Source organism: Ips typographus, linkage group LG9 (genome assembly GCF_016097725.1).
Source record: "Ips typographus isolate SLU linkage group LG9, UJ_Ityp_2.0, whole genome shotgun sequence".
Classification (NCBI taxonomy): Eukaryota; Metazoa; Arthropoda; class Insecta; order Coleoptera; family Curculionidae; genus Ips; species Ips typographus.
This window is the reverse complement of record NC_138430.1, coordinates 3,558,728-3,576,005: the sequence shown is the minus strand read 5'-3', so window position 1 is coordinate 3,576,005 and position 17,278 is coordinate 3,558,728. Positions and strand designations below refer to the sequence as shown.

At 32.1% G+C, this 17,278-nt stretch overlaps 2 protein-coding genes across 2 annotated transcripts; one reads left to right on the top strand and one right to left on the bottom strand.

Annotated features, from left to right (window-relative positions):
- Positions 1-1,446: 1,446 nt before the first annotated feature.
- Baldspot (elongation of very long chain fatty acids protein baldspot) lies at positions 1,447-6,051 on the bottom strand. Its single transcript, XM_081987373.1, has one exon. The coding sequence runs from the start codon at positions 5,852-5,854 to the stop codon at positions 4,997-4,999; it is 858 nt and encodes a 285-aa protein (XP_081843499.1). The 5' UTR covers positions 5,855-6,051; the 3' UTR covers positions 1,447-4,996.
- A 154-nt stretch (positions 6,052-6,205) lies between these two features.
- Positions 6,206-17,252, top strand: Pof (RNA binding domain-containing protein painting of fourth). The gene is made up of 13 exons (XM_081987369.1): positions 6,206-7,232; positions 7,973-8,060; positions 8,567-8,654; positions 9,416-9,609; positions 9,869-10,002; positions 11,395-11,667; positions 11,725-11,886; positions 11,937-12,141; positions 12,214-12,281; positions 13,659-13,828; positions 13,939-14,009; positions 14,061-14,119; positions 14,462-17,252. The coding sequence occupies exons 1-13, from the start codon at positions 7,179-7,181 to the stop codon at positions 14,468-14,470; spliced, it is 1,575 nt and encodes a 524-aa protein (XP_081843495.1). The 5' UTR covers positions 6,206-7,178; the 3' UTR covers positions 14,471-17,252.
- Positions 17,253-17,278: the final 26 nt, after the last annotated feature.

Below are 17,278 nucleotides of genomic sequence, written 5' to 3'. Positions count from 1 at the left end.
TAATGCTGGATTACTGCATCCGGGTGTTTTAATAAATTTATTCAATTATTTAAGGTCGACCCTATTAAAACCGGCCTCTCCTAGTTTTATCTGCATTAAACGCAGACTGTTCTATCTATTATCTATTCCAGTTGAGCCAAATAACGCAAATTGAAATCAGTGGGGTGTAGGAAGCTGAATTGTCTCATAATTTAATTCAATAATCCGGGTAGACATTCTGGAAGGGTTTCAAATTAGCGTTCCAACAATTTTTTTCTAGTCCAACATAGATATTAGTTAATTAGAAAAGATAATTGCCACTGATGGCTGAAAGAATCTGGAATTACAGTCTTATGATCTAATCCTAACTGTGAGATATGAAATAAACCAATTACAGGTAATTCTTTCTGGTTGTCATCAAAAAATTGCATTTTGGACCTTATAATAATTTGAAATGTTAGTGCTCTTTTATCTCATTTGATTAGACAAAGATCAAATAAGAGTATGTGTTTTATAATATGATTGATGGGACATTTAAGATCATTTTGAAAATTCTTTAGACTTCAAATGCCACTGAGAACCTTCTAAAAAGGGCCAAAGCCCTCCACAAGTGTTTTTAACCTTCCCATAACTGTTTTAATTTGTCAGAAGCCTGTAGGACCATTTTGAAGGTTAGATATAGACCTCTTAATGTTACTGAAAACCTTCTTAAAAGTGTCAGAGGCCTTTACAAGAGTTTTACGTAATGGTATATGTAACAGAATTGATTTTAAATGCACAAGTAACGTTAATTATACGTGTTTGTAAAAGAAAAGAAAGTATACTTGAGAGTACTGAAAAGAAAGTGAGTTACATATCAATAAGCATAATATTCACAACAATTATTATTAATATGTGTACCATGCATAAACCACGTAATAACCAATTTTTGTAAAGAACCGAGTCTAATTAACTGGTAAACAGCGGAAACGCAACAATAATTTTGAAAACAATGTTCTCTACGGAAAAACACCAAATTGTCCGTGTTTATATTGTTTGACCGTCCAACAAATCAGTCCAGTGTTTGATAAAAATCCAATTTAGATTGAAAAAGCTTTGGACAGACCTTTTCTGAATTGCAATCAAACGAGACACTTGCGGAAGGAAACGGTCAATCCATCTTCCCTTCCTAAATTGATGGTTTATTTCTCTATCAAATAAATCTGGGATTGACATTGATGATTTTTTCTTCTACGATGTAAGTTGGTAGTTGTATTCTTCTTATAACTATACTTTTATCAGCAATCTGCAGATTAGTATTGTTGTAATAGTCAAAATGTTGAAGAGTTCTATCTTCAACATTAATTATCATTTAATGTTAAAAAGTGATGTAATAGTTCTAGCATAACAATTTTCGTTTATTTACAAAATACCATTATTTTCTTCAACTTAAGTGTTTTGGTTGTGAAGGCAATAAAACAAAATACAGTCAGAACAAAAGCTTTAATTTTTGCTTTGTAAATTTAAGTACATCACTAAAATAAAAATAAAAATGTTGTTGGCAGAACATTAAAAACATTATTTTGTTCAATTCTGATTTATACATAAAAATCACACAATGCCATAAAACAATTAAGTGGTTATCTAATTGAAATCCATCCAAAGGATTTGGGCGATTATTAGGTCTGTTCGCAGAGACAATCCCTGACTGGTTTCTAACTCAGAAACAGTAAATGTCAAGTTTCATTGGTTGAATGCTCAGGTGACTATGACGTTTTCTGACTTGTGGCCAATGGATGTACCTATTTCTCTGGTTACTAGTTGGAGATTCTCTCTGCGAACAGACCTATTGAGTGCGGCAGACCATGTGATTATTATTTGGATAAAATATCGGCAAATACAGTACTGTAAAATTATCGGTACTCGAAAACACACCTACTTATTTCGTATGAACTAGCAGAGGCCAACGTAATGTTACAAAAATAAAATGTGTGGTACATGACTATGGAATGTTTTCAAATGAACTATGTATTATAATGATGTTCACAAATTGTCCAGTAAAAATATACCATAAAGGTTGTGCAGATGCAAATACAACAGAAGAAAATAATTATTAATGTCTATGGCCGGGTACGTGATTATTTTTAAATTTTAAGGAACAAACCATTAAAACTTTGTTTTCTACATAATTCCACCAGTTGCTATCAATAAACAAGCTTTTAGGAATACATTATCAATTAATTCATTACAAGCAGTAATTTGGAAAACTACTTCTAGATGCAAGTTGACCGAACCACCACTAAAAACATTTTTAACTTGTTTATTATTTAAATATTATTACAAAAATAATGTAATTATGGTTGTATACATTTGGCATTTTTTTTTAAATTGAGATTTGTGCCAGAACGTTCCACCAAACCTTATAAAAGCAATTCTTATTAACAATGGTAACTTTCTTCTATCCAAATATTTAATTAAAGCAAGTCGTGATCGCATTAATAAATACATCTACCAACAATGTAATAACTTTCAATTTTACATACCCTACTTAGTCTAGGCTATTGTAATTTGGTGTGAGATTTGCACATGTTATGCAGGTCGCAGTTCAATGTAACGTTAAAATAAAAGTAACATTTGGCATTCAATGTTGTTTGGATGACTGGAAAAATAAGGAATGAGATTATACTTAATAATAACAGAACTAAAAGGTGTTACAGGTAAAACATAAGCTAACACATTTTAACAACTAGTGACTAGTCCGCAAGTAAACATAAATATAACACCATAACAAAACCATTTCCAATATATAAATAGAAAGTTAAGTAAAATCTTTATTGTTTTGAAAAGTAATACTACATTCAATATAAATAATGTGCCGTAATCCAATTTTAACTTAGTAAAACTAAAAAAAAAACGCTCACAAAGCAAGAAAATTACAACTATATACAAAGTGAGTCACTGGTATCAATAATGTTATATATTAACAACTACTCAGAAACGTGTGCGTCAATTTTAGCAATTTTCATGCAATAACATTGTAATCTTTTTTTTTCAAATATTAGAGAGAGTAGTACAAATTATTACCAACAGGAAAAGACAGTTTACCGGAACTACTACAATGAATTTAAAAGGAAGTTCATTAAGGAAGCAACAGTACAGTAATTTTAATTTGTGTGAAAACATATACCAAATTAGCAGCAAAGTCATCTAGCAACTGTAAAATTAATAATGTTTCCCAAACTTGGATCAAAATAACCCAGATGATTAATGGGTCTGACTTTTGAATTAAATAAATAATTGGTTCTTGGTTATTACCTAACGATTTCCGATTATTCATTGATGATGATGAAAAAAAGAAAGTTGATACTGTGTGCAGTGCCACCAGAAGATTAATCAAATTCAATATTTAACAATATTCCTGGTTTATTTAATGTTAAAAAAATGCTGATAACTGTAAGATATGAATTGTTAACTCAGGTGTTTAAAATATCAACAAGGTTTTAGTTTTAGGTAAATATTTCATCAAAACTTAACTAGGTAAGAGCGTCCATACAAACTGATAACAGTAAACCATAACAGTTCTTTATTTATAAACATTTTAAATAGGTCATGCATTACATAAAATTAATCAAAAACATTAATTCCTTTTGTTTATAAATATTTTAACTCGTTCATGACCTTGCCTACTTAAAACTGCCTTGAATGATATGCTTAATAGAAAACCTGACACTGATTTTATCACATAGTATACTGACCTGAAGTAAACTTTCAGTTCATGTAAAATGTGAAGGTAAGTTTCAGGTTTTTTCTCCACTGACAACCAAACAGGAAAAATATGATAAAATCTGAAATTGAAAAACTGTTATTTTGGTTACAATCTTGTTTCTTTTGTGTATAACTCTAATGATGGATGTAATGTATAACCATTATAAAGTTTTCACTTGAAGTTTCTCTCTCTCTATTGCTTTACTTTTGGTTTTAGTTAAATGTCTAAAAGTTTTATAGACATCTGCTCTTTAAACATAATGTGAAATTATCATAAATCCTCAACACAAATAAGAAAATAAGCAACAAAAGTTGCATTTGTAACTAATCGCTGAGTTCCTCCATTTATTCAGCACAACAGTGAGTGCACAATTTTGATCCATAGCATTTAAGGGACAAACAGAAACAGACTAAGAGAGGTTATAAAATCTAAGTTTTTTAAGGCCACAAAACGTCTAATATCTAATAAGGAACACTTTTAAAGCTTCACCTAATTGCAATGCTCTTAAAAACAACAAATAATCTTAAAGGATCATTACATACTAGATAGTATGTTCTTTTGAGAGAAGGCCAATAATTATATCAAAATTTTAGGGGATTTATTTTTAAGTGATGCGGAAAACATTGACTTTTACCACAGAAACTGAAAGGCATAGATAGCATTGATCTTATTGAGGATTTAAAAAAATCAAGTTAATATAATTAGCTGAACAATATGCATTATTGTGGATTTATGTTTTTCTAGCAATTTTTATGCTCAAACAATAAATATTACAAATAAGTAGAATATGCCATAATTTGTAGAGATCCATTAAAATTACAAATAGTAGTATTTTCTTTACAACACAATAAAAGAAAATCCAAACACTACCACTTGCCTAAGTGTTACACATCACCATGTTTAGGTTGCAGTTGATCAGCTTCAAGATTACCTCACTTACATAATCCGACTAAAATTAGTCTTGATTTGCTTTGCTTAGCATTTGGTAAATGTTCTCACTACAAACTTTTGCTTTTTGGTTATATGACCACTAATAATAAATAAAAAGAAAGTGACTGCAGAGTAAAAAACGTTTCACAACAGAAGCTTAAAGAATTTAGGACATCACACCTATTAATAAATAAATTTCAATGTAACATGGAAAACTGTTGTAGGAAAATATTGCATCCTGCTTTCATAGGTAAACAACTTTATATAATCTCACATTTAAAAATGCAATCAATAAGTCTCTAAAAAGGAATGTACTCACATTGGTTACCTTAAGAGGTCCCATTACTGAACTTTGGACTTCATTAATGGATAATCTGGATTTGGAGGGCTGCTCTTCCTATTGCCTTGTTTGCTAATGTAGGCTTTATAGAAAAATCTTGCAAACAGTACAAAATAACTGAAATACATTGCAATGGAAAGCTTAACATTGATAGGAGTTACGTGGCATTCAATTCCTCTTTGCAATAATTGGTGTGCCCATAAATTAATTCCACACCCAACAACCATTTGTAATAATTGCAAAGACGTTATAACCAATGCTACTTGTCTAGGAGGTGAATACCCCCATGCTTTCAGACCATAGTAGGAGTACATAAGTGAATGGACACAATAATTCATCACAATAAACCATCTGGCACTTGAGGTATAGTCTGTATAACTGAACCATGAATACAAAAGCACTGTAATGTGATGGTACCAATGCAGGAAGATCAGGGGCTGCTTTCTAAGCACTATAAATATGGTGTCACCTAACTCAGGCAGTTTGCTTAACACAAACATCCATGTCCAGAAGCCTGACACTTTATCTTGCTCAATAAATGAAGGCACACACACTGAGTGGTATAGCCCATGGTGAGTTAGGGTACAAATAAACTCTGGAACTGTACGGCAGGCACCCATTATACTAAAGGTGGCAAGTAGAGTGTTCCATAAGCACAGAGTTCCTCTCAACTCAAACCTTGGCCTTTTCTGCATTAGGTACTGTCCACCAAAAATTAAAATCATGTAGACACCTACATAGTAAAAACCCAAGGTCCAATTGTCTTGCATCCATGTTCGCGTTTTCTGATGAATAAAATCTGATTCGAAATTGAAGATATAGGTATAATTTGGCAAGGTAACTTGGTTATATTCTTTCATTTTCACTAGGCACTCACTCTCACTTCTGTTTTCTATTCACTGTCTTGTGTTTACTGTAGAAACGTGTTTCACTTGTGACGGCTTAAAGTAGTGCCGGCACACTTTCCAGTGTACTGTATCAAAAACTGTAAATTCCTCGGCCGATTTAGCAATATAAAGGTACCCGACCGGACTGTTCTGAGATCATCGTTACGTCTGCCTCTGTTGAATCAAAACGCACGCCCAAAATGTGATTGTGCCACGGCATATCGCGCAGGTTTTAAGTGGGCTAACCTCCGCGCTTTTTGCTTTGCTCTAGTTATTTAAAATCGTGTAACTTATTGCAATACTGACTATTTTTAATACCCTTTTAATTGTAGAAGGGTTCTAATTGGTAGGACTCTAAAAATTTGTTCTTTTGTATTCTCTTGCTAACCAAAGAGCCAAACTACCAACCCGCTTCTAAAATAAAAAAGTATGCTTGTTTTGTAAAGTGTTAAATTTGTGTGCTTTCACTTTATTATCCAAATTAGTTTTTAAAAAAATTAGAAAAAATGCAGTTTTATTTTATTTTTCCCTTGATGCTACCGGAAACGGAAACGCAAAGCAAAGCATCTGACACTTTCATTTTGACACTTGACAGTTATCACGTGATTGAATGTATTGGCGATCAATTTAATACCCGATTTGAACGAAAAAATCAACAAGCCGAATTGTTTTTATTGCTTCTAACGAGCCATTAATCATTAATTTATTTTACTCTGTTCTGTTTAACTGTTTTCGAAAGCGGCTGGTAATTTGCTTTTTGACAACTGTCACTTCTTTGTTTTGACGTAGTCCGTCCCGTAATCGATTATGTGTAATCGACTTGATCGGTCGGCAACTTGTGCGGATTCACGTGATATTACCTATTGCAAAGTTAAGTGTGCCACGTGACAACAATCAGATTAGTTTTTTAGGGTTTGTTGTTGACTTGTCATTTGCTTTAGACTTTGCCTGTGTTTTGTGTATTTTCTGATTAGATTGTGTTGTTGGTGTGTTTAGTATTATTATTAAAGTGAAAAGTATCTTAAGCTATCTAGGAACCAACAAATTCACTGAATTTCGGTTTAATATGATCACTAAACGCTGAGAAGCAAATGTTTTCTTTTCCAATCAAAAGAAAATTTTGAATCTATACCACAACACATTGGAGTATCCTTTGAGCCCCCAGTGATTCACTATCTTGCAATCACTGATAATAGTGTTTGTTGGGGTGATTTTGAATAATACAGTTATAGAAAGTTTACCCTTAGGAATCCACTGGAATTGAGGCTACTTAGACTTCAGTTCAGCCCTTATTAACATGGATTCTAAACCACCAAACCCTAATTTTAGTTTACCACCTCCAGGATTTTCTGTAAGTACTTCTGCTAAGTTTAATAGATTATGGAGCATAGTAAAGGTAGGAATGTTGTTAATATCATTTAGGGCATATGCAAGCACAGTCATTTTGAAGATTAGAGTGTAATTTTCTTTGTAGTGCATGCTATGTTAACATTCACAGTCAAAAATGATTAGTGGTGCACAGGGTAGGTATTAAGAATTACTTCTATTCACCACCTTAAGGTATGGGTCCACTGGAAACATGAGTTTCCAGCATGTGTACATTTAAAGTTTTTGAGTCAGGGTTAGGATAACTCCACTTTGGTTTCCAACATTATAAATAATTCAAACAGTCACAAGAGTTTAGATTAGTACATAATTATGGCCCACTCACTTGAACATAAACAAAGTATTGGCTCTATTTGGTGTAAACAAATGAAAACAGGAAATAGCAGTCCATTTTTTTGCAGTGGAGCAAGGCTCTTATTGTGGAGAAGGCTATGTGTTCCTCACCCTTTTTAAAAGAAAAAAATGTCTAAATGTGCAAACTTGAGTCCAGTTTAGTCATACACTAATTTACAAAGAAATTATGTGAATTCTTACAGAAGTACCCACTCTACTAGTTGTTTGTGTACTACATTTTAATAATTCTCATTGTTGATATGGTTTCTGTTTAGTGTAGGTAAAGTAAGTTGTGGTTTGTCAGATGATCCTTTAATTCAGGAACTAGAATATAAAAATAACTCATTAAATATGTTTTTTTTTTATTTACAGAAACCTATTCAGTCTAATGATGCTCAGCAGCCTCCACCACCACAAGGCAGTGGGAACGTTAAATATGTATCTATTAAGGAAGAATTTAGTAAGTAGTGGTTGCTCTTATACAAAATGTAAATAATTGTATGGTAAATGAAGAATTGATTTTAAGGCAGATTAAATTTGGATAAGAAATATGTACAACTTTAAAATGTCCATTTTAGTTGATTTAATTGAGAAATCATTAAAAAAGGTGTTTTCCTTAAAAAGATGGAAATATTTCTATGCAAACATTAAGAGACTTTAGGTGCAAATTTAAACTAATTCAGTTGTTCTGTTTAGTAAGCCTATTTTCTTAAATCACCCTTCAAAGCAAATTACACAAAGTGTTCTTTTACTGTGGTCTATAGGTAAATTCTATACTCTATTAAACTAATTTCTGAAGACTAAAATAATATAATATTTGACAGCTCTACTGTGTGAACATGGACCTCTTAATTCTTGGCATTTGTATCTGTGTTTAATTAAAATAAATTGGATTGTTTATTTGTATTTAAATCTATTTTATATGAAGATCTAACATTTGAAATTGTTTTTTTTCTCTTTCATTAGATTCACCACCACCTAGGAAGGCTGATTCCTATAATCCATCAAGGTTTTCCTACTACCAAGGTTCAAATATTCAACCAAACTATTCAAGGTAGGTTTGTGTCTGTATTTACATCAGTAGAGACTTATGTGTGTATTAGTATTTCAATAAAAAATGGCTTATGAGCATCATTTTTTCTTTTTATGATATTTTGTGGATTATAGCCCTCAGAGTAATAATAGTAAACTAATAAAAAAAACATGACCAAATGAACGTTTAACATGACTGCTAAAAGGAAAAAAAGTGTTAAATGCTGGTTGTACTATTTAAAACTGCTATTATATTAAAATGTGTTAAAAGTTTTACATTTAATGTGTATATGCTATTAAAGTATGTATAATAGTAATTAAACAATTACAGGTATAGAATGATGCAATAATCATAACTGATGTACAGTTTTCAAAAACCAAGTGAAAAAATATCAAGTCCACTAATTATGGTTTGGTATACTCTGTTTTTGACAAAAATGTATGCTGATTGACTTTTTAGACATTTCAAATCACACTTGTTTACTTTTATTGGGATATTGCTCTACATTACTGGTGTTAGTTTTTCAATTCCCACTGAGGAGAACTAGGTTATTTGAACAGATAAAATATGGATTAAAGTTTGAAAAATTTGGACTCTGAGAAAAAAAAATGTTATGTCATTTAACACTTGTTCCTGTGATCATTGTCATGTAACCAATTCACTTTGTGACTGACTCATCACACTCTGTGCAGCATTTTCATAAATTGCAGCATAATTTGCGGTTTGTGATTTACGCACATGTGGACTGATATTATAAATTATATAAAAAAAATGTAATTTAGGCTTGCTGGTCAAAATAATATGGGTATGCCATTCATGCACGGATCTCCTGGTATGGCAATGGGCTCAAGAAATTTTAGCATGCCACCTCCGCCCTCACCCGTTGGTGATTCTATACCACCTCCTCAGATGGGATATGCTATGCAGAATAACCCCTACTATGGAATGCCATCCACTCCACCACCACCAATTATAGGTACGTTGTTACCATACAACATAATAATTGTATTTAATTCTTGTTTATTTATGAGAGGTATGATTTTTTTTGTTTTTATTAAATTTTTCATTAAAACATTTTTTTATGCTTTACTCAATACTGTTCCTGAAATATCCATCAAAAATCCACTTTTTTTTTAATACCTGGCTATTTTATGTAGTTATGTAAATATGGTATTAATATGAATTTATAGTTCATATGAGCAGACCACCCCAGTAAATATTATAATTTGGTACAGGGGCTGGACAATATGCTACCAGCAAACATGGAAATTACCAGCAGCACCACAAGCATGGAGATTATAATCGTGGATATGACAAACGAAATGCCCATTATGCAAATGTCAATAGAAAGAGAAATAGTTCAAATGAGGTGAGTTGTTCTGTTCAGTGTTTCTTCTTGGTTTTAATGTATAGGTTCATTGTTATACTGTTTTATTCATATTATTATCAGACAAGAAAGGGCTTTGGAAAGCCATGTTGACCAACCTTGTTATTGTTTATTAATTAGACCTAAGCTTCCCACAATAATTTAATAGAATACAGTTCTTTGGAGCCAATATTCGACGGCTTTGGAATAACATTCAGTTATGTGGCAACGTTGTTGTCCACAATAAACGTCAAATAGGGTCACAAGAGACAAACATCTTTGAAAACGCTGCTATTGACTTAAAACCTTAGATCCTTAAGGTGCATTAGATCCTACTTAAGATAAATTATGGTTTGACTGTCACAGGTTATGTGCAAAATGTCACAGTCAAATGTAAACTTAGCTTAGAGTGGCTTTAAATATGTCAGTGCAAAGGCCCCTTAGTGACTGACATTTGTATAGGCCTCTGGCAAATTTCAACATGACTCTAGAAGTTTCTGGCAAATTTTTTTCAGTCATATTTAGGTGCTTCTGGCAAGTTTAAACAATACAAGGTTTAGAACACTTGTATAAGCCTCTGGCACTTTTTAGAAGGTTGTCAGAAGCATTTAGAGATCGCTGGCACTTTCTTAATGAGTCTAGAAGCTTTTGCCAATTTAAAATAATTCTTGGAAGGTCTAAGACGGTTGAAGAAGCCTCTGGCATTTTTTAGAAGGTTCTCAATAGCACTGAAAGGTCTATGGAACTTTCAAAATGGTCCTAGAGGTTTCTGGTAATTGAAATCTTTTTGGAACCTTTAAGTTTTAACTCTGTAGAAGCCATAGTACCAACCAATCAACGTTTATATACTGTTGGAAAGCCCATTTATCATCAACTCATTAAACGTCGAAATAATATGACATTAGTTGAACCGTCAAACTGACAATAGCTGGTAGTATGATGTTATAAATGAGATAAGGGATGTGATCCAATAGTCAGAATGAATCACTGACAACAGACTATAATAATCGTACGTACATTAATTCTTAAGACATAAAAACAATGAAAAGAAAGCGGAAAAGGTGGTGTAAGGATGGCTATTGAAAAGAGAAACTGTCAGTTATGTCAACTTATTGAAAGAATTGTGAATTGTGAGTGAATTATCATTCCTTTCATTAAACTTTGGGGCACCAATCACATTGAATTATTATAATTTTGATAGCAATTACAGAATTGACCAATAGTAGCGTTTTTATAGAAATTATCCTTAAAATAACATTATTTTGAAGTGAAAGTACTGGTCCTTAGTTACTGATAAAAAATGTTATTGTTAATATGCTCTGTATATATTTTTTGTGTTTTTTTTTACAAAATGGCACTACTTTTCAACCTATCAATGTCAGTATTTAATTTTAGAACGATTATGATGGCCCAAGAAAGCTGACAAAAAAGAAGAAAAAACCTTTGTCACAAAATTTGCCAGCAAGAAAAGAATGGACAACAGAGGACGCCGAACGCGCCTTGGCAGTTGAACGCGAATATAACAAACTACACAAGAACCCATCATTGATAATTAAATTTCCGGATTTGGAATTAAATCGGGACATTGTGAGCTCGTTCAGTCCTTTGATTGAAAGTGTCCATTTTCAGCAACCTTCAACACCCCGATTCTGCTTTGTCACATTATCTGTAAGAATGTGTTTTATTTCAATGTTGTATCACAAATTGTAACTGGCTTTGACGTAGGATTCTTCACGTATTAAAGAAGTAATTGAAACCCTGAACAAAACTAAATTTGGCCTGGGATATTTGTGCGCTGAACCGAAAAACACAAAAGACGAGGAGTCGGTCAAAGGTCCGGAAGATATTGATCCGTTGACACTCTATGTAGGAAATTTAGCTCAAGAGGTATTTTTAGCAATTTGCTCTAAGTGTCAATATTGACAGCGAATTTAAAGGTGACCGTCGACGATGTGGTTAAGGCATTTCCAAAACACAAAAGAATTGATATTGGTTTTGCTAAAAAAATGAAGTACACCCGGTACGCTTTCGTGGGATTTCGCAGCGTAGATGATGCAATTGAAGCATTTCAGACTACCCACTCTACGGAAATGTACAGTAAAAGTTTAATTGTCAGGTTCAGAAGATTGCATGGAACAGTTGGTGAGTGTCTTTTTTACTAGTTGTGTAACTTATTCTTCTTACTGATTGAGTCGCTTCATTTTCTGCCTGCAGGTTTACCGGGAGATGCAAAAAGCGTTCAGGTTAATCGCAAAGAAACAAAAGCAACAGAAGGAGAGCAGGTATGTAAATGCAGAAAAAATTGAATAGCTTATTTTATGTTACATACGGGTATGAAAATTTCGTTCAGTTCAGTTCAGTTTTCTTTTACAAATTGCTTTTTTTACGAAAAATATGCAGCTAATAAAAATGCAAAAGTTTAAAAAGACAATTTAAAGTCCTGTTGATTTTCTAATTGTTTTAACCGCCAACCGTTGCAATCTATTAAAGTTGTGTAAACAAATTGAATATAATTAATGCCAGAACAGAAAGCTTAATTAATTGAAAGCTTAATAATTAATAAAAACTGATACCTTGATGGCAAAAATAGCACTGACATATTTGGTGTTATATTGTTCTAAAATTGAAAACTTTGCTCCCTGTAGGTAATACAGGGTGTCATAAATTCGTGTGTAAGAATAAGGATCTCAAAAATGGTGGAAGATGCGGATACAATTAAAATAAACGTATTATTCATAAACTTATCCAAAATTTGAGTTCATGTTATGCAATTTTAAACTATATTTACTTAGAACATTTGGTTGGTTTAGTCAATAATATTACTAGAGGAAACTTAGTGGTTTACCTTATGCAGTGCTGTTTGCAAAGAAGCACTGCAGAAGAAATTTGATGTATGTGAAGTGGAAACTGGTATGAAACTTACTGGCATGTTAAAGGGATTTGCATATCATTTAAGATTGATGATAGGCAGTTTTGGTCTTTATTTTGCTTTGTGATGAGTAAATGCTAAATGAGATGTACATATTCAAATTAACACTTTGACTGTAAAATTGGATGATGGAAAATATGGCATAAAATATGAATTTGAAATTACAATAAGATCCATATAGTAAGCGATTTTGGTCTTTAGTTAGATGAATCTGTTTTTTTAAATTAATAATTTATCCATGGAACTTTCCTGTTTAATAAAATGACAAGAAATCTTGAAGCGTAAAATATACGAGGGGCAAAATGACAAAAATTCATGGATGACATGGCATAGTTATGAAAAGATTAGGATCAGCAGTTTAGTAGTACAGAAATTAGCAGTGTAGACAAGTGTGTCTTGAAACTATGGCAAAATAGGTTGGGTAACATATTTTTTCACACAACCTAACGTTACATTTCTGCAAACACACAATAACAACAAATAAACATTTTTAATTATCTAATTAAAGAGTTTGTTTTAAGTATCTCCGCAAATCTTAATGCAACATGTTATTGCAACTCTAAATTGGATAATCTTACTCCAATTTAACAACTTTTCTATTTTTTAGTCTCAATTTCCCTTACTTACACCCGAATTTTGAATTACTGGTTTCTGCATTCGATTAAGCAAATAGAAACATTTTCTTACTACGATTATAGCAACTAAATGACGCGGTGTTTGTTTTCTATAGCAAACTGAAAGTGCTCCATCTGACGTATTGAATACAACAGCTTCATGCACCTCTTTGTTGAAAGAAGCGTACGACAAAAGTGCTCCAACTGGACCGCCAATGTTTGATCCGATTAAAAGCGCTAACAAGGTAGTGATCAAGTCAGAATTTCCGGATGAAAACGACCATGTGTAAGTAAACTTTATTTATTTACCGTATATTAGCAGCGGTAGCAGTTATTAACATTACTGTAAAAACAAAGAAGCATTATTCTTAAAATTCAACGAAAAAAATTTTTTAGACCTTTGAGCGACCCAAAGGCCGAACCTCAAGAGGATTTTCTTGAAATGCCAGTGATAAAACAGGAAATAAGTAAGTAGAGAAGGAGCTTATACTTTATTGTATTAAGTCTAATAATTTCAGGTGAGGAACCTGAATCAGAGTATGATTTTATGAAAACTTTTGTTGACAAGATTGAAGAGGTAAGTGAATAAAGTAGGTAAGGTTAATAAGGTAATAAATAATAAAAAAAGGTAGGGGTCTGTTTAGATTTGATATTCTACTAAAATAAGAGAAAGTAAGCCAAACAGTGGTTGGAAAATGCATTGCCGCTAGTCAAGTATTGCGATTTTACATTGGATATCCATTTCGAAATAATAATTTGCTTATTGTTTTACTCAACGTTTGAATCATTACTTGAATTTTATTAATAAGATATAATATAGGTATACAAATTTGGACAGAAAAGTTTTCTTAATGTTTGTGAGTGTATTTTCCGGCATATGAGATGCTTATTCTGTCACTCAAATCAAATATTGTTTCAGAATCTTTGACGCTCGTCAAAACCTGATCCATCGAACATAAAAAGAGATGAAAGTGATTGAAATAGAAAAGTCTTGGCACCGTCATTGTAAAAGGCTAGTTTAAGGTTAGGAAGGTGCCTAAACGTATGTAGGTAAACGTACGAACTAACGGAAATTGTTAGACAAACATTGTTAGAGATTACTAAACCCAAAGTTTCTTGGTGTTGTTCAAAATGTATGTCATTTATTCCACTGACATACGGAGAGTAATTTATCAATATCCTTACAACCCCCTAAATGTTAAATATTTGTCGTCAAATCACGTTAACTGTTTTATAACATACGGTTAACTTTTAATTTAATCATAATTGGTATACGTATAGATATTACATAAGTACAAAGGTAATTGAGCATAATGGACTTCTTCAGAGCCCTACAGTGGTTTACGTTTGGTCTTAATCGCGTAACGTACTTATGTTGCGCAAATGATAATAACATTTGTCCTGGTTATTATTACAAATTAAGATGCGGGGTAAAGCACTTAATTCTCTAGTGACAATATTCACTAATTTTCAAATCTCTTACTTGACTGATGGTTTTTTGCGAGTAATATGCCATCTGTCTAAGAAACGGCAGCACTATGAATCACCTTGTATATGTAGTAACTCCTTGGAATCTAACTTCTCAAAAACCAAAAAAAAAAATGTTGCTTAATGACAAGTCAGTGTCAAGAATCAAAAACAAAGAGAAGTCCACATGTGCAGCATTTGTGTTAATCTCAGCACAGTAAGTAGTGTGTTAAAAGCAGCTTTCAGCTTTTGCTGCTTTTTTTAACCAATCACAAACTACGAACAGTGCTGTGGTTTAAGTAACATTCACAAGTCAACCATGCAGTGTGCTTATTGTTAATGGCAAGTGCACTGCAAGAAGTATACAAATGACATCATTCACAATAAACTTAAAATTAAAATCAGAAAATATGAATCAGGTTAGGATATCAGAAACACAAGACATAAACGTCATACTAATAATAGTAACCAACGACTATTTTTTCTTTATGCACTTCTTGATTGATGAGGTACAAACTGAACAGACATTCACAAACAAATACAAAAAGGTTTTGCACTACTATTAAGTTATTAATTCCACAGTATACAACTATGAACAGTACATTAGTTTATAATGTACCTAACCTTTAGCAGTACACATACCTTACCGTTGCAATAGCCATAAAGTTTATGTGAATGATGCTTAACGCATATGGACTTAGCACAACTTCACTGCTTTTAATAAAAATGGTGATGCTCACGTCAAAGGTGCTATATTGTCATATTTTTGATCGAAAATCTTGTCAGATCTCTATAGACGGTTTAATGTGCTCAACAAAAACCCATTTCACTTTTCTTCTAAGTGTCTTTGATGTCACCATATTAACCGTTAGATGTTTTTCTCAATTTGAAGGTGCTTTAATTAAATGAGTGGCTTAGGCCGGAATGTTCCAACTTGATTTTTGTCCATAACAGCATATCTTGGTTACATAAAGTTACTTGTTCACTATGTGTTGTTATGGACAAAAATTAATTTTATTGCTACGACTATAACTAAGAAGTTGGGTAAACCCGGCCTTATTCTTTTCTATTTTTGTAGGAAGTGTAATTTATTTTAAATATAAATGAATTAAGTACCTAATAGATTGATGTCTATAAACATTATTTATTCTATTTTATATCTTCAATGTCTTCTATTGTAGGTTTTTTATTTTGTTATACAGGGTGTCCCTGAAATGACTGTACAACGATTAACCACAAATTTCTTGGCTAAAAATAAGGCGATCTAGGCAGACTTACCTATATCCAAAATTGCTTAATTTTGCCGCTACTGGGTGCTAAGTGCTTTTTCGAAACAATTTATTATTTTACGAGATTTGGGATTTGGGAGTAATGTTTGGTTCTAAATTACGTAAAAATCGATCGATCGAAAAAACGATATTAATTTGAGAACTTTGACGCCCTGTAGCGGCAAAATTAAGCAACTTTGGATATAGGTAAGTTTGCTTAGAGAGAGAAATTTGTGATTAAGCTTTGTACAGTCATTTCAGGGACACCCTGTATATTAGTAGGGAAAACACTTTAGTTTTGATAAGTTTAAAGAAAGGAAGAGAACACTATAAAAACTGATATGCCCGTGTATTGTTTATAATTATTAAGTAATTATTGTATTTTTCTAGTAAATGGTGTTAACAAAACAAGGCACTACTCTGCATAACATGATATTATATAAAAATATCCTTTTAATAACTTTCCTTGTCTCAAAAGTTAACTTAAAAATTAAATTACTGTGTATGGAAAAATTACTGAATATCCTTTTTTGTAAACACCATGTATATTTTTAATTAATTTCGAACATTGTATTGTGTAGTAGTAATTTTTAATGATGCTGGCGGCTTGCATTGTATATTTATTTTTTTAAACGTTAAAGACTCGTTTTAATTTTATATTTTGACATTTCAGAAGACAAAGGTTGTTTTCGGCTTTTGTCTTCTAAAAATTACAATATTGACAGAGAGAGAGAGAGAGAGAAGACAAGAGCTCATTTTGAGCTGTTTTGTCATTATATAACTACCAAACTTCACGTTAAGATAGCTTAAATCATTTATTGACACATGCAGCCTCTTTCAGGTACCTACTTCAAATTGTTGACGTGCATGAGCTTTAGAATTTCTGATATTTATTTGAGGTTTATTTCTGTAAAGTACTGTATAGTGTATTGCAATACTTAATAATGAGAAATAAAGAAATAATAATAATAAAAATAGAGGTATCTTTATGTAATACAGAA